Raw genomic sequence first — 23791 nt, forward strand, 5'->3', positions numbered from 1 at the left:
TTCCTTTTATTAAATTATTACCATCATACATACATTATAGTTATTTAAATTTATCATAAATTAAATTAATAACATTAAAATTAAAGTAAACAAATATTCTATATAACTAGATTAAAAAAACAATAATCAACAATAATAAAAGTAGTACGTAGTTAATTACTAAATTTATTAAAGAAAACATCAATACAATTAATTAAAAAAAATGTCACTTATTTTTTTTTTGAAGTCAAGCAACGGGAAAAATATATTAAAGAAGATCAATTTCCGCCAAAGTCAATAAACTTTGAGGAAGAGGACCCGAAGATACAAATTTGTCACAATCTCTGGTCTCCCATCTAGCGACATTATGAGCTAAAGTACTACCCGATTGCTTTACATGAGAAATTAAAAACGAACTAAAACTGAAAAAAGCCTACAAATATTATCATATAGGAGAAACACAAGGGAAAATCCTTTGGCATTGTTTCGGACAGCATTCACCACATTCAAGGCATTACTTTCAAGCTGAACATCAGAGTATCCAAACCTCTACGCCACAAGCAGACCATATTGACGGGCAACAACTTTCGCACACCCTACATCCCACCCTGCACCCACCTGCCTCACTGCAGCAGCAACAATAGTCCCTTGTTCATTTCTGATCACAGCCCCCAAGCCGGTTTTAACACCTAAAGGGCATCACAATTTACCTTGACCCTTCTCTGAGTTGGGAAACGTAACTCCACGAACTAACTGGTGGGCAGATTTGGGTGGGTCAGCTAGCAACCCTTCCAGTATACTCATTACTTGCTTTCACGCACCATATTCACAACCCCCCTGGCAACCTCAACATCATTAAATGAATTCTTCTCAAAGGTGGACATATTCCTGCAGTGCCAAGAGAGGCCCAAGCTAGCGTGGCAATCGTAACTAGTTCAGACCTTGAAATATTTTTTGAGAGCCATAACAGCCTCTCAATAAAGCTGGAAGCCGGGGCCTGTTAAATTTGATCAAAAAAAGGATTGGCTGTCCAATCTCCTTCATTGTAGAGCAATCAAAAGTTGTGTAGATCACAGATTCACCCTTCACAAATCTCAAGACTCGAGCTAGGATATGCATAATGTCAATCACAATTTCCCTACAACAAATAGTAGACATAATATAAGAGTAAAACTTGAGAGAAACCATTAAACACCTTTCACATATGGCCCTTTCAAAAGCCTGGACATCTCATATTGATCTAAAAACGTGCTTATATCAACTGATGCATTATACGCTTGCTTTATAAGTCCATAATTTACAGCATCTGTTTCTGCCAACTCCTTCATAAGTTTTGCATCTTCAATCTGAATACATAAGACAAATCAAGTAAATGAGTGAAGCATAGTGGTCAAGTCAATCCAGCAAATATATATGAATTGGAAATCACGAGATCATGTTCCAAGTATAAAATTATAGCTGAGATGAGAACAACAAGATAGTATCATACTAACTAAAAATATCAATCAATCAGCTTACTAAATCAGGTAAATCTGCCATCATTTTCACAAAGATACTGTTTCAAATTCTTTCACCACTTGGTTCAGTATAGACAATTCAGGGAGAGAATCAAAGTCATTATGCTGGTGATTGCAACTGAAATCATAGTGTGACATTAAACTTAACCATTTCAGTAACTGCATAACTTTACAGTTCTGCAAATAAGCCAACAAGCAGCGCCAGACCACTAAATAATTTTCTGCAATTCTTAACCAGTCCAACATAATATATTTGCCCAAATCATAGCAATACACATGTATACATGTTTAAGCTATATCATGAAAAACTCTTTTACACAACTCGAAAATGCATGAGGAAAACAATTCAATCACAAAATTGATGAAGAAGAGAAAGTGGCCAAGGTCCAGATAAGAACCTCCAGTAAACAAAAACACAGATCATTCTCTTATCAAATACGAAGAAAGTACAAATTGAGCATCACCTTATATGCTACCCACTACCATCATAATCATGAACACAGAAGTCATCTTGTCATAATACATGAGGATTGCACGCATATGCCTGTAGGAGCATGCTGAATATGAACAACGGGTACAATTAGTCCTGTATCATTTTCACTCAGCAAATAGGACATAATTAGATCATTATCATCTAATGGTAAGTCAGAGATCGTCTCAAGAAACAGAGGAATGACATCAACAGCTGCTAAGGTGACATGCACATAAAATCAAGGAACAGTGAGATATTAAATAATATCACGGAAAGCTCAACCAATTTCTACAGTGTACAAAGCAAAAAATGTTGAGTGTTAAAAAATATAAGCTATTTCAATACTAGTAAGCTATAAGGTGTATACCTCTTTGGAAGTTGTACAACTGCGCAAAAATTCTTATAGTATTTTTTTTTGTACCAATGCTTACAGAGTTACATATCGATATCACCAGTTGTGCTTTTCAAACTGACTTGAATTGAAGTGCGGATAATGCACCCGCCCTTCTCATATCTTATGCCGACATGTTTCACTGTTAGAATAAAGAGGCCACAGATTCAAGCTTTAAGACCTTTTGACTATCATTGGCCTGATAATGATACGATGTAAATGACCTTATGGTTTATCCTATAATAGTTACTAGCTATAGGCTTTCAATATAACTCTCAACCTCTGTCCTGAAATAATTGTTACTATACCAAATATTGAATTTGCAATGTTATTACTGAATCCAAATGGAAGTAGTATATCAGGTTTATGTAGAAATTAGATCATCTGGTGATAATAAATGCACTTTTAGAAATCAGAACTAGTTAAGCAAAGTGTACCTCATGGCAACTTGTTTTTTAAGTGAACTCATCATGCGGTGAACACCTCTTTCGCCAATCAAAAATCCATAAGCATACTTAAATTCAAACTCAATAGTGGCAGACTTAATGCCCCCAATGTTCGAGGAACACTTCTCCAATACTCTACCTTTGTAACCTTGCTTTTCAGCCCAATTGACATACATGCTTAGAAGTCGTTCTGCCCATATCTGTATTTGGAAACTTGTAAGAACATACCAAAGAGATGTAGAAAGGAAAATATACAAGCTAAAATCAAGAAGGCGTTGGTTACAGACTATTGAGATCAAAATAGACATGCATGATACATATATATATAGCTAATCACTTTCCACAAGAAAAGATAGTGAAGTTGTTACTTGGCTTTCCAAGAAGAAATTATTGCTTATTTATGCATTAGGGACTGGTATGTCCTTTATGGTTTCAATGCACAAGATATGTGAAAATATACTACAAAGAATTGAAGAAGGCTTCAACAAACAATGGTGCAAGTCTAGTATTTTTCTCCCAACTACTCATCTCTACTTTTCTTCTATTTAATGGGGAAAGAAGACATAGGTTATGTGTAGGCCCAATCCAACTCAACTCAATCTAACGGAAAATGGAAGAAATATGCAAACAACTAGAATCAAACCAGATGAACATAATCAAACTACTCATCTTATAAGTCAGTATCTTGCTACATATGGCATAGTAAAAGACAGAACAATTTAATGCCCATTTCTAGAGATATTTTTAGTGTCATTGTGCAAGATAAATTGTACATTTGGTCCTATATTGTTCACACGACAAAATGCTAAAAGATTTCACCAGATATCAGGATCAAGCCTTCTTTTTTCAAAATTTATTAATGCACAAAAAGTAGGCCTATATACCTTATTATAATGAACTTTATCAAGCATGAAAGTATGGGTAGCCCCAATCGTTTGAGCTTGCATAAAACCAGGTACGCTGTGCAAAAAAAATTAAATAAATGAAAAAAAATTATAAATTCCAGAGGACACTAGCTAATTTTTTAAAACAAGAAATAAGATGTCAGGTGTTAAAACTTACAAGTTATCTTACTGTGATGGTCGTCTTTTCCTTGGCGTTGATTCTTCAAGTAAAGAATAAATTCAACATACAGTTTGTTATCATCAGTTAGCCCGGAACTATTGTCTACATGCAGAAATAGTGAGAGGCATTTACCATCTTCAGCCTCTCCTCTAGGAAATAAGTTTAATTTCCTGAAATATTACAAATTAGAGAAAGTAACAAGCATTTTTAGTCACAATTGAGTGAAATTTTCCACTTTTTATATAAAGTAAGACTTAAATACATACCATGACCATCCATCAAAGTGAAATACAGGAGAAAACAATTCATCATTAAAAGTCGAGAATTTCTCAATACTCCAGGTATAACTTCTGTGATTTTTTCCTTCAACAATCGACATAGTAGATATCTTGACTTGGTTGTTTATGACAAGAATTTAGGGACTCCCCATGTATCTTTCAAAGCATGGAATCACCTCTCTTTTAGCTAATTTGGCACGATCAGCTTATTTGCCTCATTCTCACTAGTAATCTCAATGATTCTCTGAATATTAAACTGGGACCAACAACATTGTTGTACCAGCATTGTAGTCAAGTCATCTTGCCAAAGGGAAGAAAGAACTTATTCAATAAAGCAAGTAAATCAATTTAAAAATATAGACAAATTGTACAGAGTGTTTAGTATGCTTATATATAATTCTAAGAGGCGTGAGAGGAGCTGTCAAGAGCATGACCTGATAAATCAATCAAATTTCTACATAGAAATTCCTACAAAGGAACTGCAATAATGTCAACAACATAACCTGATAAATCAATCATCACATAGAGTATTCAAATGTACAAGAAGGTACTAAAGGGTATAGGAATGATAAAAGTCAAATTACACCATAGTATAATTAATAGTTCAGAGCGTCAAAAGATGGACCCCAGCTATCCACTCCTCAATATCATAGAAATAACTAGGAAAACAAAACCTCAAAAAAATTTAACACGATAAAAAAATAATAATAAAAAAAAAACAAAGAGTGTTCCTAATAGCAGGTCAATAGCCAACTCAAAATGGTGCTTTCATCAAACATAGAAGAAAAGAAGGCTAGTTTTCTAGAATTTTATTTGAACTGTAGCACAAAATCGAACATAATAATATATATAATGAAACCCTAAAATATCTGTTTCTCATGAATCAAATACATTTCAGATCATAACTTCATGAAATTATTGTTAAATAAACTCTACAAACAATCTATAGGACTCAATTCAAAGAAAAATTGATGCCCAAAAGGAAAAATTGTACCTCAATTAAATCGGCAACGAGAAGACGAAATTAAAACATCCTTGAAGGCCGGTGAGTAGAGGAAATTAAGCAAGCAAAATTATTTATGAGCAATTCACGGGGAACGAATTGAAGATCTGACATTGAAATCCATGATGTTTTGAATCACTTCACAGAATTTAGTAAGATGAAGGAGAGATGAATAGTTAGGGTTAAGATGTGAGAAGTGAAAGGTTTTCAAGTTTAGAAACTATGGGCGGTTTTATTATTTCTGAAATTAAGAAACCGTGGGTTAAACAAAATGCACTCACGAGCCTTGCACGTGTTGTTCTCGACGCTTATTTATGTCGAAAATCAATCTCGGCGCTTTTAGGCGTCGAAAAAATACGCATATCGATTTACCACCTAACGCTCATACCGAAGCGTCGAGGCTTAAGCGTCGAGAAAAGAATCATTTTGTAGTAGTGATTGTTACGTAGCATTGACAACTTTCCCTAAATCGGATTGTCATACATCATACAAGAGTTGTGTTGGCAACTATTCCCAAAGAAAAGAGGATTTTCATCACAGCAAAAGCACCGACATCTGGTTCATAAACAGCAAAGCGCCGACGTACCGGCATAGCAGAAGCAAAGTTCAGGCGAACTTTTAAAGATCGACGGGCGTGGATCTTCGGTAATTTCCTTCGGAAAATTATCGCATCAAATGAGGATGACTTCGAGAGAAGATATCTTCGACAACATTCCCTAGCTTGCGGAGAGTTGTCACGAACAACTGGAGGTAATTTCGGGCGAAGTTTTCTTCGATCATATTCCCTCAGGCATGGAAGATGGTCATAATGCGGATGAGGATTATTTCAAGAGAAATAATCTTCGGTAGTATTCCTTAGGATGTGGAATATTATCAATGCGGATGAGGATTGTTTCAAGAGAAATACTCTTCGATGATATTCCCTTGGACGTGGAATAATATCATAGCGGAGGAGGATTGTTTCAGGCGAAGAAATCTTCCATATTGGAAGCAGTTACGGGCGTAGCGGCTTTCAAGTGGGATGGCCTTCTCTAGCTTGTGGAGGTCATCAAAACAGCAAATCGGTTATCTTTCAGAGACGTGTGCTCGACGGTGCAAGATACGCGTTTCTTAACTCTTTTATCTGTTTAACTAACGCTAGTTTTGCAGGTATCGGCGTTACAAGATTGGTTTGGGATCGCAGAACGTTCTGAATCATTCTCCGTCCCTATCGCTACTTTGACTTTTGTTTTCGAAACTTGCGTTTCTCCAAACTCAGTCAAAGTGGGGGATTTTGTAGACACCCATTTGTGTCTCCCCAAAACCAAACCCAGTAATGAGTACCTTTCACGTCGAATAATAATCGAATGAAGCGAAAGTGTTGAAAGTCTAGTGTTGCGGAAAGTTTTATTTCTTTTCTCTTCTCTCTGTTTTTGAAAACTTATTTTAAGAAAAAAGCCAATCCAGTTTGGTCGGTCCATGGTATGGGTCCAATAGTGGTGTAGTTGGATGGGGCATGCAAAGACCCTTACAACGATATATTATAAGCCCAATTCCGATGAATATTGAGGAAGTTATGGCCAATTTACTAAACTGGGCCCGGTTTGAGTTTTATGTACGGCCCAATGATCTAGGGGAGGGCTTAATATGATTTATCATTCCTAATGCAATTAGGAATGGTTTTAGTCTTCTAGATTCTTCTAGAAGGTTCTTTTCATTCCTAATTTGATTAGCATTGATAAATTGACTTTTTTTTTTACTTTTCAGAGTTTTAATCAAAATAAAATAGCATTTTCGAAGAAATTATATGATTTTATCCTCCAGTACGGTAAACTTATCGGATTTTCGAAAACGCGTTGAATTTAAGCTTGGCGTCTGACCCCAGGCCTTGGCGCCTGGAACCAGGCCTGGCGCCTGGCGCTAGCCATTGGCGCCTTGCGCTAGTGTTGGTGCCTTGCGCCAGCTAGCCAGAGTTGGCGCCAGCTCTGTTTTTTGTGTGTATGACTCTGTTTTGTTTAATTTATCTTTTTGGCTGATTTTCTCTATAAATATCGTATTAAAAACTCCGTTTTATTCATTCATTCATCATCAATTCTCTCTTAATCTCTTTCTCTTCTTCTTAAATTGCTTTTTCCATACAAAATTCCGCATTCACAAGATCTAGAAACACCTAGCCATATTCGAAATTGCCTTCGCCCTAGACGTGAAAGGTTTAATTTCTGAGGGTTTGGTCCCAAATCTCTATTTCAATTAATTAATTTAATTTAATTGTTTGTTTATTATTTTCCTTGAAGTTACTAACGTGTGTATTTTGTTATTAGAAAGAGGTACGAGGAATCAAAGTAAGTACTTTAATTGATGTTATGATGTAGAAATCATGTTTACATTGTTATTATAATATTCTTAGTATCATGTCTAGGGTAACTTTAATATTAAATATGTTTGCTATGATGCTTCCTATGTTCTTCCTAATATTTGTGATTGTTAGTATCATGTAAGGGTTAAAGATTTGATTTTTATTGCTCAGTGACATGCTAGGATTTGTTATTAATCTTGTTAGTATCATGCCTAGGATCTTGCTATTTTTATTATGCTTTAACATGAATATTATTATAATTATTGTTATGATTTAGATGATATTATTATTATTATGATTATTATAACTATTATTCATGATATTGATTATTATTATGTTGCTTGATTATTATTTTATTTATTGCTTGATCACATCCTTTATGCATATTTAAAGGGAATTTGTACTTGTAATCACGCTTAATAAGATAATTAATAATCTTGTTTAGGGTTAATGTAATTATAATTCAAGTGATCGCCAATAATAGTTTATTTGTGCATTAAATTCAACCAACATAGATAAACAGGTTTAGGGTTAATCCTATTGATTGCATGTTAATTAGAAAGCGCACATGAATACGATCAGAATAAAGTAGAGGCCTATTATTAGGGCAGGTTCAATCTCTTTTAGGTTGGATTTGTACCTTCATCCCCGAACCCTTATTTGGTTCTAGACCTTATGGAGTTGACGATCTCTTGGATCGTTAAGGGGTGTAACCTTTACCTCGTGAATAGTTTACAAGTTCCTAAAAAATCTTGTTGGCGACTCTTTTGCTCTATCTTCTTCCCTTTTGGACGCCACCGTACTTTAGTGTATGATCACAGTGGGGTTCAAGCTAGCAGGATTTAAAATCTTGAAATATATTCCCTACAGTAGGTGTAATAAATGATTGAATGTGTCCCCAAAATGGGGAAATATCTCCCTATTTATAGGGTCATTGGAAGACGTGCCCCTATCTAGGTTACTTGACCTAAATTTCAGTGGGCTGCGTCGTTTTACGGCGCTTCCTGGGATTTGGGCCCTTGAAGGCCGCCATTTCAGGGATGTATCCAAGGGGGCCATGTGTCAAGAGTAAGCCACGTGGGCCATCCTGAACTCCACACGTGGCCTCCTCTCATTGGTCCACATGTCTAGGGTATTTTTACCCTAAACACTTGCCTTTTTTAACTATTGATGGCTTTTACAACTATGCATTGAATGTCCTATCCTTTTTTAACTTTGGAAGGCTTTTTCATTTATTCACAAGATATTCAAAACACAAGCTTGCTTTCAAATTAGAACCAATATCAAAACTCGTATACCACAATCTCCAAGAACATGACCATTTGCTTCACAAAAACAAAAAATGGAACAAAAAGAAACAAAAGGCTCACAGATCTAAAGATGTGGCTGGAAAAGAAGGGAAAAGGCACAAATGGTTAGCAAGAAGGAAAATGTGAACCCAAGAATTAAAAATAAAGAATTAACCTAGAAAAGAAAAATTACCACCCCGAAAAGATGTCTTTGTCCTCCTTAGATGGTTCGCTCTTGTGTTTGAGAATTATGATTCAAGTTTCAAGATTTGGTCTGCAATAGTCAAGGATCCATGCCGCTCAAACAAGTAATTGAAGAAGGCTTGGAAACCAAGAAACATCACAAGGTTATGGCAAAAACTAACTAAATGCATCAAATTCACCAAAGGGGAACAATTGCGAGTTTTCAAAAACAAAAGAATTCGGCTTCAAGGTCCAAAAAGTTCTAGACGACTACCTTAGCATACTCTATCCTAGAATCAACCAAACATACTCTCAAACCGTGCACACCTTTACCATTTAAAAAGAAATGCATTCAACTATACAAGTCCAAAAGTATTATGTCCAAAGCAAAAACAAAACAAAGATACATTGCAAATTTTCCTTGATAGAAACAAATTTTTTTTGGAGTTTTTCAAGATATAGAACATGGAAATGCATATACAAATGTGCATGGAAAATATGAATCAACATTCCACCAAACATGATAGAATACCCTCTCCATGCTTGAATGAGACAACATGCTCAAACATAAATTAAATATTCCACGGGAGGGAAAACAAAGAAATTAATCCAACGATACCATCACATGTACAACAAGGCATTAACCATTAGAGAGAGAGCAAGGAAAGATATTACCGGATTTAGGTGGGTGTAAATACCTACAAATGACCCAATTAAACTTTTCAAAACTTTCCTTTAGAATTGAATCTTGCTTTCCATATGCTAGCAAAATAGGAGTCAATCTTCCTTGATTCTTTATTCAAACCAATGCACCAAAGTATATCATCAAGTCATGTACCTAGCAAAAGGCACATAAACATTTCCATGAGAGAAAATCTATTCTAAAAAGAAAAGAAAATGAAAGCAATGAAACACGGGTTACTTCCTGAGAAAGGCTTGCTTAAGGTCTAAGCTTGACCGCTCTAGAAAATAATAATTCAACGCACACAAGAGTTTGTCAAATGCACTACTAATCATTTCATAAGATAAACAGTAGGCAAATGGCAGGATAAGAACGTGCAACAAGATTATTGCACACAAGTGAGAATGGAGATGCCAAAAGAAAGAAGAAAAGGGATCAAAAGGAAATACAAGAAAATAAAATGAGGGACATGAGAATAAGAGCATGAAAGGGAAATCAAAAGTAAAAAAATAGGAAAATAAAAAGGGAAAGAAAGGGATAAAGGCAAATCCTCCTCACAAATTTTTTTGTTAGCATATTTCCTCTCTTCCTCAACAATGATGAAATGAGGGACATGAGAATCTTCCATAGAAAAGGGCTCCCCAATAGGCTTGTCAACAAAGGAAGGGAGGGATATAGGAGTGTAAGGGATATGGTAAAAGCTCCTTGAAAAAGAGACATAAGAGGAGGGAATATGGGCTATGGTCTTGCAAATGAACTCTTCCTCACCACCATGCCTCAAGTCACCAATAAGAGCATGAAAATCAATCATAGAATCCTCAAAAGAAGAACACTCATGATCACCATCTCCCTCAAACATCCTACTTCCAAGAGGAACCACATAATCCCCTCCATAAGGACCATGAACAACAACTCCCTCAACTTCCTTAAAGCCCAAAGTCTCAAAACCATGAATGAATGGATGCAAACTCATTTCAAAATCATCTCTCTCCCATGAAGCATTCTTAATGAACTCACTCTAAAGGCTATGGGTTTTCATTTGACACTCACATAACATATTGGACATAACCTCAAATAAATCCAAATACTAATGGATAGAAGAGTCATAATCATGCACTTGAGACTCATCAAGATGGGAAAGAGGGTTAGAATTTTCAAAATCAACAATCTCTTCATGCTCAACTCCTTCACCACCACTCAAATTCTCACCAATGGCAACCTCACACTCTCTTGGTTGCTCAAAATCATCATCCTCAAGACACACATTAAACTGAGATTTTCCACAAACAAGCATCAAGGATGACAATTGGGTTTCTAACTCTTCTTTTCTTCTCCTTCCCTCCTCAAGACGCTCCTCATTCTTTTTCATTATCTCTAATTGACCTCTCATAGAATTAAGAATCATCTCCTTACTAGGCCCAAGCTCATTATCAAGCTCAATGAACCTAATTTGAGATTAAAAAGTAGCAATAAGAGATTCAAAAGGTGTAGAAGGTTGAGGCTCAACAAGAGAAGAAGAAGTACAACCAAGATTGGAAGAATCAACATCAAGATCATGTGCATTTACATCACATTGGGGAGTGGGGGCACAATCTAAAAAGGAAAAAGAATTAAATTGAAAAACTAAAGTTAGTGGACTTTTCGATGTCTTACATGACACTCCATTTGGGAAATAATCCTATGCTTCTCACATCATCAATCACACACCATCACAATTGTTGATCATCATCAGCTATCTTTGATCATTAAATCAAGACCATACAATCTTCACTAAAATCACGCACCAAGTTCGCGATTCAACCCAAATTTGGCGGCTATGGAGTTTGCGATTGCGGGAGGCCGGAGCAAGGGAAGGTGCGGCTGGCTGGAGATGCGTGAGGCAGTGGTTTCTTGTTACGGTTTGCGGAGGTAGAATTTAGCGTTGGTGGCGAATCAGGGAAGGCAGCTAGTTGTGGGTTTGCTACGGCTTGCAGAGGAAAACAGGGAAGCTACATTGGCTGGAGTAGGGCACGACGACCACGCCCACGATGCTAGATCCCGCGCCCACGGTAAGTCCGCGGCCTGATCGAGGGGCCTTACTGCCTCTTTTGGTGCAACCAAACCCGCGCCCGCGTCTTGCAGACTTGTGTCCGCGGCTAGCTGGGCTGCTATGCTGCTGCGGTGTGGTGGCTGCTTTATGGGATGAGACTTGTTGGCTTGTTATCGTTGCAACACTTAATTGATTTTGAATCTAAGACCTCAAAACATCAAGCTTGAACATCGGAACTCCGAATATGACAATTTAAATCGTGTCTTGTCCTAAGCAAACACCTATGCGAACAACCGAACATGAGGGAGAAATAGGAGACAAATAAAATAAATTAAATAAAATGGAAAAAATAAAGTAAAAATAAAAGAAATAAAAGAAATAACACTAAAACTATGAATTAAGGACTAAAATCATGAAAAACTAATCAAAACCCTAAATGAGTTATTAAAATGAATAATAAAGTAAAACTAAGAAAATTATATGAAAATAAAGAAAGAAAATATAGAAAAAGGACATAAATCTTATTATTATGAGCTCCATAAATAACGCTCCTCATTGGAATTATTGTTTGTCCTTTACAATGTTGGAATTATTAAGTGATTCATCAATTAGCATAATCATTGAGCTTACATGTAGAACTTACACCCCTAGTGTTTAGTATATTGAATTTCTCGATTCATCTAGCTTTCTCGATACCTTAGTTACCAACCATATCTTTCTACAATCTTCGAAGTAGCTTGACCTAGTCTATAGCTTTCACCTTCTCATTCCTTTGGGTTAAACCCTTGACTTACCATATACTCGTATTAGGTTAATCCAGTGTTTACAAATTTAGTTTGGGTATAGGAAAGGGTAGGAAATGACCTACTGTAGACACCCATTTGTGTCTCCCCAGAACCAAACCCGGTGATGAGTACCTTTCACGTCGAATCATAATCGAATGAAGTGAAAGTGTGGAAAGTTTAGTGTTGCGGATAGTTTTAATTTCTTTTCTCTTCTCTCTGTTTTTTGAAAACCTATTTAAATAAAACAGCCAATCCAGTTTGGTTGGTCCATGATATGGGTCAAATAGTAGTGTAGTTGGATAGGGTTTGAAAAGAGCTTTCCAACGATATATTATAAGCCCAATTCCGATGAATATTAAGTAAGTTATGGACAAATTACTGAAATGGGCCTGGTTTGAGCCTTATATGCGGCCCAATGATCTAGAGGAGGGCCTAATATGGATTTATCATTCCTAATGCAATTAGGAATGGTTTTAGTCTTCTAGATTCTTCTAGAAGGTTCTTTTCATTCTTAATTCGATGAGCATTGATAAATTGACCTTTGTTGACATTTTAGAGTTTTAATCAGAATAAAAGAACGTTTTTGAGGAAAATACGATTTTATCCTCCTGTACGGCAATTTCTATCCGATTTTAAGAAAATGCGTCAAAAACTTAGTCAGCGCCAAACGCCAATAGTAGCGCCTAACGTTACGCTTGGGGCCTGGCGCTAACGTTAGCGCCTGGTGCTTACGTTAGCGTTTGGCGCTAACCTCGTTTTGCGCGTCAGAACTCTGTTTTTGTTTTTCTATCTTTTTGGATGATTTTATCTATAAATAGCTTTCTAAAAACTCCGTTTTCATTCACCAACTCTCATCAAGATTTTCTTGATTACTCTCTCTCTCTTTTCTAAACTAGCTTTCTCTCAAATACAAAATTCCGCATTCATTAGATTTAGAAACACCTAGCCATATTCGAAGTTGCCTTCGCCCTAGACGTGAAAGGTTTAATTTCTGAGGGTGTGGTCTCAAATCTCTCTTTCAATTATTTAATTTAATTATTTTGTTTATTTTTTTCCTTGAAGTTTCTAACGTGTGTATATTCTTATTAGAAAGAGGTACGAGGCATCCAAGTAAGTACTTTAATAGTTTTAATTGATATTATGATGAAGAAATCATGCTTAGGTTGTTATTATATTCCTTGTATCATGTCTAGGGTAACTTTAATATCAAGTATGATTAAAAGTATGATGCTTCCTATGTTCTTCCTAATATTTATGATTGTTAGTATCATGTTAGTGCTAAAGCTTTGATTTTTATTTCTTAGTGACATGCTAGGGTTTGTTATTAATCTTGTTAGTATCATGCCTAGGATCTTGTTATTATTATGCTTTATTTTTAAAATGAACATGATTATGAATATTATTATTTTTATGATGATTATTATTATGTTGCTTGATTTTTATTGTTATTGCTTGATCACACCTTTTATTTATGTTTAAAGGGAATTGGTACTTGTAATCACGCTTAATAAGATAATTAATAATCTTGTTTAGGGTTAATATGATTATAATTCAAGTGAAATAATAGTTTATTTGTGCATTAATATTCAACCAACATAGATAAACAGGTTTAGGGTTAATCCTTTTGATTGCATGTTAGTTAGAAAGCGCACATGAATACGATCAGAATAATGTAGAGGCCTATTATTAGGGCAGGTTCAATCTCTTTTAGGTTGGATTTGTACCTTCATCCCCGAACCCTATTTGGTTCAAGACCTTATGGAGTTGACGATCTCTTGGATCGTTGAGGGGTGTAACCTTCACCTCGTGAACGGTTTACAAGTTCCTAAAAAACTTGTTGGCGACTCTTTTGCTCTATCATCTTTCCCTTTGGACGCCACCGTACTTTAGTGTATGATCACAGTGGGGTTCAAGCTAGGGGTTAATGCTTGAAATATTCCCTACAGTTTTTGGCGACTCCATTGGGGAGGATTTCTATTTTAATTCTTGAAATTTTTTTCGGCAATGATTTAGAATGAGTGGATGAGACTCAAAATATTCTAAGTATGTCATGTGCGTAATTTTGATTAACATTATTGTCATATGTATAAAAAAGATCTCAATGAAAAGACCATCCGTAATGAGTTAAAACATAGGATTTTACACGTAGGAATTTTGAGGAATATCTTTCACAACTAGGACCGAAGTAGCACTGCGCGAAACTGGAAAATTTTATCGAGCACAGAAAGCTGCTAAGGCATGTAAGAATTAGCGTCAGCGAACAGAAAATTAGCGCCAGAATCTTGACTGTAGCGTTAGACGACAGCTTTGTCGCCAGGCGCTACAGCCAAAATCCGGCGTTAATCTCTGTTTACCGGCGCCAAATTCTTCCAATACCGAGCGAGAAATATGCGTTCTAATTTCGACCAGTTTTTCGCATTGTTCGATCGATCCTACTTCCTGATTGAGTTTTTCACACTTTTTTGAAACCTATATGTGTTCTACATATGGACATAACCCTCTGGGAATTCATGCTCCATCTACCTGATTGAACGCTCTGAGCAACAAAGGGTACATCCGAGATTGTTGAATTCACCAAACCATGGAAGCGAGTTTTTTTCTAAAACTTGCGGTGTCCCATCCACTCGCGCCAACCCTTCACGGTTAGGCTTCCGCGCGGTGCATCCGGACAATTAACCATGGACCCTCTATTGACTAACCCATATCCCGAACTTTAGAGAACTAGAGCCATGGTTAGGTTGCAAACTCATTGCATCATATTATGCCTACTTTACTAATTGTGCATTATTTGTTGTGCATGTGGTATATGTTTTTTTTAACCGTTTGTTTGACTTGTGTTAAGATTAAATAAATTAATGACTAAAAGAACTTTACCTAATTAATTAATTAATTGGAGTAAATAAAGTCTAATATTTTAACCAGAATTGACCTAGTACGACTTTAGGCATACCCTAGTTGATTAATAACACCGAAAACTGTTTCAGATTGAAGCTCCACCAATGGTGCCAAAGTTTGAACTGTAGCGGCACTCTGGGCAGTGTGGCGCCTGCCGACAGCTCTGTCGTCTGGCGCTACACTGCAAAGAGAGGCGCCAGTCATGTCGTCTTGACGACAGTTCGGATTATTGATCGAGTCATCACCTTATGTCTAATTAACCAGTTTGCTATGTAATTCGGTTAAATTTTACTGTCAATAATACTTTGTTAAGTTATTAATTGAGTCTAGGCACTAAGTCCCATGGTCTTATACAAGAGTCCAAGCATGTCACTTACACTCAACGCACAAACCAATACACACACTTTGACCATGTCTAAGAGAGTCTTGCATGCGCGTTTTTTCCGTCATTTTTTTAGGGGGGTAAGTCGGATATTAATCCTCCAATTTAAATACCATACCTAGTTCTTAAAAAAATATATAAATTATTTTTTCCAAAAATATGCACCTAGTTTTTTTATTTTTTCTCCGTAAAGTCAAGGTCAATTTGAGTCAAGTAATTAAAACGCAAAATGGTTTAAATTACAGCACGTGGTCAAGAAAGGAAGGGCGGTTAATCAAAGACAACCTTTTCATACAAGTCCAACTTTTCGACAAACCCATTGCTCGTAAGAGGAAAGCTAGGACAGTAATGGCAACACAAGAAGAAGTCAATGAGCTCAGGAACCAACTGGTTACCGTGACTGAAGCACTAAAGCTCCTAACACTTAAGATTGATGATCCCGTGAAACAACAACAGATGGACCTCATGCAAGAGAGTCTAAGAAAGCTATCTAGCGACTACAAGTTTCAAGGGATTAGATCACAGGGGTCTCGTTGGACAAAGATCTTCTTCCGTAGAAGTTCAATAACAACGACATCCCGAAATTCAAAGCAACCGATAACCCTTATTTTTATTTAAGAGCCTTCGAAACAATAATGAGTATTAAGGGTATCGACAAGAAGGTGTTCCCCTCTCTGTTCTCACTATCTCTCGAGACCGTTTGCCAGCAATGGTTCTTTTCTCTCGAGAAAGAAAAGACCTCCACCTGGGAGTCCATAGAAAACGCTTTTGTTGATAGATACAAATGTAACATTCAAGTTAAGACTGACCATAGGGAACTTGAAATCCTCAAGCAGAAGGAGAACGAAGGCTTCACCTCCTTCTTTAAAAAATGGAGAGAAACCTCAGCTAAGATGATTGAGGTGCCGAGTGAAAAAGAGTCTGTAAGGTTATTCATAAAAAACCTTTAGGAAAAATACTCCAAGCATCTCAAGTATCAAAATAATCTCCATACCTTCAAGGTCGTCTACGACATTGGAATCAATATTGAAGACGACCTGACTAAGTTGAAAGCTGCCAACAATAACTCCAACAGTGGCTGGAAAGGTAAGAAGAACGACAATCCGTCTTCTTCCAAAACCACCAACTCAAACAACGTTAGCACTTTTAACCTAGGCGAAGTCCTTGCTATGAATAATCAAGGACAAAAGAAACCATTTAGGAGGAACTTTACTCCTATTGGCATGAGTTATGACACTGCATTTGATCGATTAAATGCAAAAGGTCTTATAACTCCCATTGGACCATTTAGGGACCCACCAGTCGAAAAGAGGTCGGCTAATTGGAACCCCAATGCACAATGCAAGTATCACCAAGGTAGGAGCCATCTCATCGAGAACTATTGGAAGATTAAAGAAGCTATCCAAGACCTAATCGACAACAACAAGCTGCCATTGCCCCCTGCCAGTAAGAAGCCAAGTATCGATAATGCACCTCTCGCTCATTCCTTGGCAATCTCTGATGAGGAAAACGAGGTTGACCCCTCGTTTCTCATTAAAACAATTAAAGAAATCCATGCCATCAAAGAAGAGGAGGAGATCTTTTTCGACGCCATGGATAACCTTCCAGAACCAGCAAGTAAAAAGGACATACAATCGCTCACACTGTCTATGATGGAAGGATCGCATTTGCTACGTGAAACTCTCAAGGCTATAAAAGAACTTCAGAAGAAATATGACGAGGTTCCACTCCCGAAAGATGAACCTAAGAGAGAATTCACACCCATGGAAACGACTTATGAGGCAAAGCGTTTTCCATTACAAGTCACCGAAAAACCCAAGAAGAGTAATAGACTCTACACTCCAATCGGGATCCCATATATACAAATGTTGAAATGCTCTCCAAGAGTGGCGAGATCAAACCTTTCGAACTGAGACCATTTGAATCATTGAAAAGGACAGATAGATATGAATATCAGTATCATGAATCAGGGGGTCACACTATCGAAAACTGTTTTAAATTTAAGGATTTAATTCACAAAATGATTGATGGAAAGAAACTAGTCCAAGTTCCACAAGAAGAGGATGCAAGTATTAATGGAGTTTGGGACAGTGACGAAGAAGACGTCTACTTAAAAGACATGGTAGGACCTCCACTTTCGGTGTCATACGCCATGGATGACTTTTGGGTTAAAGAAGATTCATCGATAGACGTCCTCACAAGATCCGAGAGAATGCAACCTCCCGTTTCAACACAACCCATGCCAACCACACATCAAGTTCCCATACCTATCATTGAAGATAATTATATCGTCAAGAAGTTCAAGAAGACAAAAGTTGAAATGAACGTATGAAAACTTCTGGTGACATCCTGAGAACATAGGTTGGCTGTAATGAATGCCTTAGACAAAATAGGGATAGATTCTGACACCACTCCTGAGGGGTTGACTAACTTCTTCACGAGTGATCTACCTAGTCACATCAATTTGATCACCGTTTCTGACAAGGATTTACCCCCAGAAGGTGACAAACACTATAAGGCATTAAACCTCACAATGGTTTGCAAGAGAATGAACGTCCCTATGACTTTTGTAGACAATGGATAAGCCATTAACGTCTGTCCACTTAACACTGCGAGGATGCTAGGTATAAGGGATGAAGATTTAACCTCGTCAACACAAGGAATAAGGGCCTACGACAACACTCGTCATCAAGCTCTTGGTAAAATTACCATGAATGTAACGGCGGGAGCAATAGAACATGCTACTACTTTCCAAGTAGTAGACATTAAAGCTTCATTCAATCTACTGTTGGGACGCCCTTGGCTTCATGACCTAAAGGTCGTCCCCTCATCTCTCCACCAACAATTAAAAGCCATAGTTGGGGGAATTCCTATCACCATCGATGATTCACCTATGAGAATCAAGTCTATAGAAAATCTAATAATTAACGTAGAGCACGATGAGGATGATAAAGATTTATGGGGCTTTAACGAAGAGGTCTCCTTAATCCAGGAGGATGAAAGGACCCCTCTCTGCCATGACCCCTGTTTCGGGGGTTTTTGTCCCTCGGGAGAGTTACGACACGAAGACTAATCCGGGATGAGCTGTACCTGCAAAACGAATGGAGACACCTGTTGGGTGGTGCTCCGCCTCCAACGATCAAGTTAGTAACTTGAAAAGGAATAAAGAGTACGGAAATTTAGGTGGGTATCTGCTCGGATTCCAAGCTCAGGTGTTTCTCTGATGTAAGAGAATGCAGGTGTATTAAATGATCCAAAAAACGTGTCTCTGAAAAGAGGGACATCTCCCTATTTATAGGGTCATTAAGAATTGCCCCTGATTAGTTCACTAAACCCTAATCATTTGGTGGGCTGCGCCGTTTTCCGGCGTTCTCGGGATTTGGGCCTGAAAGCCGCCTTTTCCCCTTTATTTCTGGAATGACACGTGTCAAGCAGGGATTGGTCCGTTTTGGACCAATCTGAGGCTGACACGTGTCACCCTCTGATTGGGCCACGCGGCAGGGTAAAAATACCCTAAACATTTGCCCCTCACAGATGTGACGTGGCATGCCACGTGGCATCTGTGACACATGTCACGCTTCGATAGGTGGTAATTTTACCGTTACAGAGTAACCGTTCACCTTCTAGGTAATTTACGGAAATGTCCCCGTATTTACCCTCTATATATAGCCGTTTTACCATCATTATTTTGTACATTTTACAAAAATTTTCTAGAGGATAAACTTTGAGAGCGCAGAAGTCATCCGTTTGTGTCAGGCGCAAGCAAGAAACTTTGTTCTTCCGCAACCCAGCCGGACCCGCCTACCTTCAGATACCAAATCCAAAGGTACCGTCTCTGTCTCTCTCAGCTCTTTTTCTTTTTTCACCGCTTGTACATATTTCTTGTAATAAATGGATGCATCACCAACACACACGGCACAGCCTAGGTTAGAGTCCAGCCGGTCACCAGGGACGGCTGAGTCTGGGACTGGGAGTGCCGGCTGGGGGTGTTGGGACCACCCTTTGCCATGGATTCCGACCAGTTATGTGTCTGTGCAGGACACCATGGCTCGGACAATGCAGACGGCCAATGATCCAAATTACAAAAGCGAAGGCTCAGGCGGCCGAACGCCTGAGGGAGAAACGTCTGGTCAGGGAGACCAGACGGCTCTGGAGAGATCCCCTCCGCGCGCCCCTTCAACCCCTGCTGACTCTTTCTTGGACGAGTGTGACCAAGGCGGCGATGATGCCGCCTCTGCCCCCATGGACAACAGTTAGAGGGAGTCGGAGAGTGACAGCTCCGCCTCTACCTCCGAGAGCAGCGATGACTTGCCCCCTCTTCCGGATAGCGAGGAGGAAGAAAGGAAAAAATGGAGTGAGAAGGACGATCCCTTCAGCATCCACGTCTCCTCCAAAGACCGGATCCAAATGGGGGAAAACTTAGAGAGCTTTAAGAAAATGCACCCGCTTGGAGACGGGTATAAGATCCGGGTGCCGCCTGAGCTGGGCACCATCGCTTGGGGGGATGATCAAGAGAACGCCAACAGCTATTTTGGCTGTTATGAGGCGGCGTTCAAAGCCGGCCTTCGCTTCCCCCTTCACCAGGCGGTGAAGGCAATTTTGAGAGGCTACGGCCTGGGGCTCTGGCAACTTACCCCCAACTCCTGGACCAACATTCTGGGGTATGTTGCCGCTTGCGAATTCCTAGGTCTCAACCCCGGCTGGGAGGCTTTTGCAAGCATGCATTATCTCAGCAGGAGCCCAGGCGGCTGGAGAGCGTGGTATACTCTAACCACGCAGCCGCAATATATGATGACCTTGGACAAGGTCTCCAAATTCGATGGCTGGAAGCACAGGTTCTACCTGATGTCAGCCCCAACCAGACGGGAGAATTATGAATTCCGCCTGTACAATAAGAAGCCTGACTTGTTGGGCAGGAAGTGCGCTCTTCCCCGGATCCTAGAGGAAGACTTTGACACAATAATTGAGGCAGACTTTTTCGGCCTCACAGACGCAACTCTGTCAACCGGGGAAACAATAAAAGTCCCTAAGAACTGGATTCCCAAGAGCGCCTGGTTCAGGGATGAATGCTTCTTAGCCGCCTGCGGGCTAGGGCACATGTTTAATAAACGTATGCACCTGAGTTCATACCATCTGTAGTATTTTTCTATCGGTATTGATTTATGATGTTGACCAATTTCTTTCTTTTTGCAGAAGAAGCATTGAACATGCTGCAGACGGAGAAAACTCCCAAGCGGTCTTCTGCGGCCATCCGCAAAGAACTTGCGGAGAAAGCTGCGGCCGAGGTCAGGGCCAAGGTATTGAGCCCCTGTCCTTTTCTTAAGTTTATTTTATAGACTGTCTTGCCTGGATACTAACCTTTACTTGTTTATTTTCACAGGGGGGAGAAGTTGGGAAATCGTTTGAGAAGAATCTCAAACGGGCTAGAGAGGAGGCCCCAGCCGTTCTCAATAAAATAAAAAAGTCTGCCTCTACGTCAACTCCTGGCGCCTCAGCCGGGGCTAAGACGTTGCGGATAGCGGGGCGACTCAAGAAGGTAGGCGGCAGCGTGTGCCTTGATCTTGCCAACCCCTCAGCAGCCGCGGGGTTCACCACGCCCGCAAGCGTCTCCCGCTTGGTCGGCTCTGAAGGTAAGAACCCTTTTGAATCCCCGCTTGAGCTGGGGTGGCCTTTACGGGTGAAATCCCACTCCCAATAGAAGTCATCCTCCGACGGTCGGCAACAAATAGGTGCAGCCTTAGTTTCGCACTCATCACGTATTGATTGTGGTGCAGATCAATCTCCTCGCTGGCCAGACGTCCAGAAGCACGCCAAGGCCATGCTGGACGCCGTCCGGAAGAGGGATAAGGACAATATCCCTGGAATAGAGACGTTCAATCTTGAACGCATTCTATCCCTTCTGGATGAGGTAAGAAACTTGTCAATTCCATGTTATTTTTCCAATTAATTACCCCGCCTGTAATTCTTATACCGCCTGCTTTTTTGCAGGCCATGCTGCGGGTGGACGGGCTCAAACGTCCTTATTCCCGCAAACGGGAAGAGGTAAAAAGGGCCAAGAAGTCTGCCATAGACGCTGATAATATTGCTTTCCACTCAACTATCGTAAATGAACTTGAAACTAAAGCAATAATTATGACACAGGCGTCTAAAATCCAGCAGCTGGAGCTAGATCTGAAGGCGGCCGACCAGCGGGTAACGGATGCTGAGGCGGCCAAGAAGGGGGCGGAGGAGGCCCAGAAGAAAGCAGACGAGAGCGCCAAACAGGCTGAAGAGGGGCTCAAGGAGGCCCAGACGGACCTTGGCAAACTGAAATCCAAGGTTGAGAGGCTGGAGAAGGATGCTGCTCAAGCTCAGAAAAACTTTGCAGCAACCCTGGAGGCGGAGAAAAACCGCCTTGTTGCTGAGAGTGATGCTGACAACGACGCCCGTATGAAGATTGCTTGGGCTGCCTTGTATCCAGACGCTGATTATAGCATCTGGACAATGGCGCACAGTTATGCCGAGTACGTGGTGTACTTGAGAGAGCAAGGTGAGCCAGAGCCTGCCTCCTTTGAAGCATGGCTCAGCAACAATGAGCCGTCCGCGCCTGAGCTTCCTGGTCCCGGCGAAGCGCACCAAATTCTCTCAGATGATGAGGAGAAGGGGGAGAACCAGGAGGCTCCGTCTGTAGGCCAGAAGTGACTTTTCAGCGGCAGTATGCCAATCTCTGCTTTTGTCTTTTTCTTTTATTCAGCGGCTGTATGCCAAAACTTGCTTTTTCCGGCCTGCGTGCCGAGTATTCCTGTATTTACCGGCTGTGGAGCCGTGTTAATTAACAATTTCTCTCTCCCGGACGAGGTCCGGTTAACATTTGATCCATTACAACCGTTTGGTTAGATGGACTTTATGAATTGCACCGACTAAGTCGGTTTTGATTATTTTGCATTTGAATTTTTTGCCTAACTTATCAAAAGCATGCGGAGATTTCTTGCCTAACTAATCAGTAGTCCGGCTGTCCTTGCCCCTGGACGGCTGTGTGATTTGTTTCAATTTGAGCTGGTTGATTGACTTGGAAACGTCTGATGCTGCAAAGAGCATGATATGTTTGTAAGTCAATCAATCATAGTAGTGATTGCCCCAAACCAAATGCACAGCCGTACACCAACGGGCGTTTCAGTCACTACCCAGACGGCTTATGCCCGTCTTGGTAGAGACTTCATAGCCATTAAACTCTTGCCCCAATTGGGGTGAGGTGCAATTTTTAAATAAATGACCTAAGTGAGAACTTCAGCCGGTTACCGACTGACGCCTAGGGGCATCCGGTATTTAGGAAATTCGTTCTTCATAGGTTATTTTAGTCAGACGTCTATGAGTTGACCAATTTGGTCGTTTAATTTTTGCCGTCTGCATTGATACGTAGAACCGACAGATAATCTGTTCTCTGCGACGATTGCACCCGGAGGGGTGTCGCCGGACGCCTTTGTCCATGTTGGGACAGGCGATTTTATAAAAATAGCCACCATCCGGCCATTTTAGCCTCTGGTCCTTTTTGAGACCGGTTGTGTAGCCACTAAACATTTTTGTGCTTAGTTTCTTAATCAGTGTTGAATTTACACTAAGTATCGAACTTAGTTTTTTAAGCATACGAGTCTATCTGGGTAATATCCAGACGGACAGACAAATATTTGATCATACTAAGTATCAAACCTAGTTAGATAAATGGAGAATCCGTCTGAGTATTACCCAGGCGGATAGTCAAGCAATTGAATAAACAAAATCCAACTTAAATAAACAAGAGATCCGAGTATTACCCAGGCGGACTAACAAATGAAACCTTCACCAAGTATCGAACTTTAATTAGGTAAATGAGGATTCCGCCTGGATATTACCCGGATGGATAATCAAACGATAATTTTGCAAACAAAGTCTGAATCTTCATTAACTGACACTGTTTACAAAAAGTTTACTTTCTCAGAAGTAGTACTTTTTTAGATTGTCTACATTCCAAGTTCTAGGCAGGCGCCTGCCGTCTGGAGTTTCTAGGAGGTAGGTGCCGTCCCTTACTTCTTCATAGATCCGGT

The 23791-nt window shown here is 39.4% G+C and overlaps 1 protein-coding gene across 6 annotated transcripts; it reads right to left on the reverse strand.

Moving 5' to 3' along the window:
- Positions 1-217: 217 nt before the first annotated feature.
- On the reverse strand, positions 218-5347 carry LOC145634982 (MATH domain and coiled-coil domain-containing protein At1g31390-like). Of its 6 annotated transcripts, none has more exons than XR_014113719.1 (7): positions 5143-5347; positions 4137-4448; positions 3868-4040; positions 3690-3765; positions 2797-3005; positions 1961-2501; positions 218-1325 (listed from the first exon to the last, which is right to left on the reverse strand). XR_014113719.1 is itself a non-coding variant. In XM_081686299.1 (7 exons), exons 4-6 carry the CDS (start codon positions 3750-3752, stop codon positions 1962-1964), a joined length of 393 nt encoding a protein of 130 aa, XP_081542425.1. In that variant the 5' UTR covers positions 3753-3765; positions 3868-4040; positions 4137-4404; positions 5143-5347; the 3' UTR covers positions 218-1325; position 1961. The 6 variants fall into 6 exon arrangements, 3 of the variants coding, with proteins under 3 accessions (XP_081542425.1, XP_081542424.1, XP_081542426.1); XM_081686299.1 differs by having other exon boundaries at positions 1961-2082; positions 4137-4404; XM_081686298.1 differs by having other exon boundaries at positions 1961-2082.
- Between the last annotated feature and the right edge of the window lie 18444 nt (positions 5348-23791).

This window comes from Chenopodium album, chromosome 6 (assembly GCF_948465745.1).
Source record: "Chenopodium album chromosome 6, dcCheAlbu1.1, whole genome shotgun sequence".
NCBI lineage: Eukaryota > Viridiplantae > Streptophyta > Magnoliopsida > Caryophyllales > Amaranthaceae > Chenopodium > Chenopodium album.

Coding starts and splice junctions, on each gene's coding strand:
- LOC145634982 (XM_081686299.1), bottom strand. CDS start 3,752: ATGCAAGCTCAAACGATTGGGGCTACCCATACTTTCATGCTTGATAAA. Junction 3,006..3,689: donor ATAAAGTTCATTATAATAAG/GTATATAGGCCT, acceptor TTCCAAATACAG/ATATGGGCAGAACGACTTCT. Junction 2,083..2,796: donor AAAAAACAAGTTGCCATGAG/GTACACTTTGCT, acceptor AAAATGATACAG/GACTAATTGTACCCGTTGTT.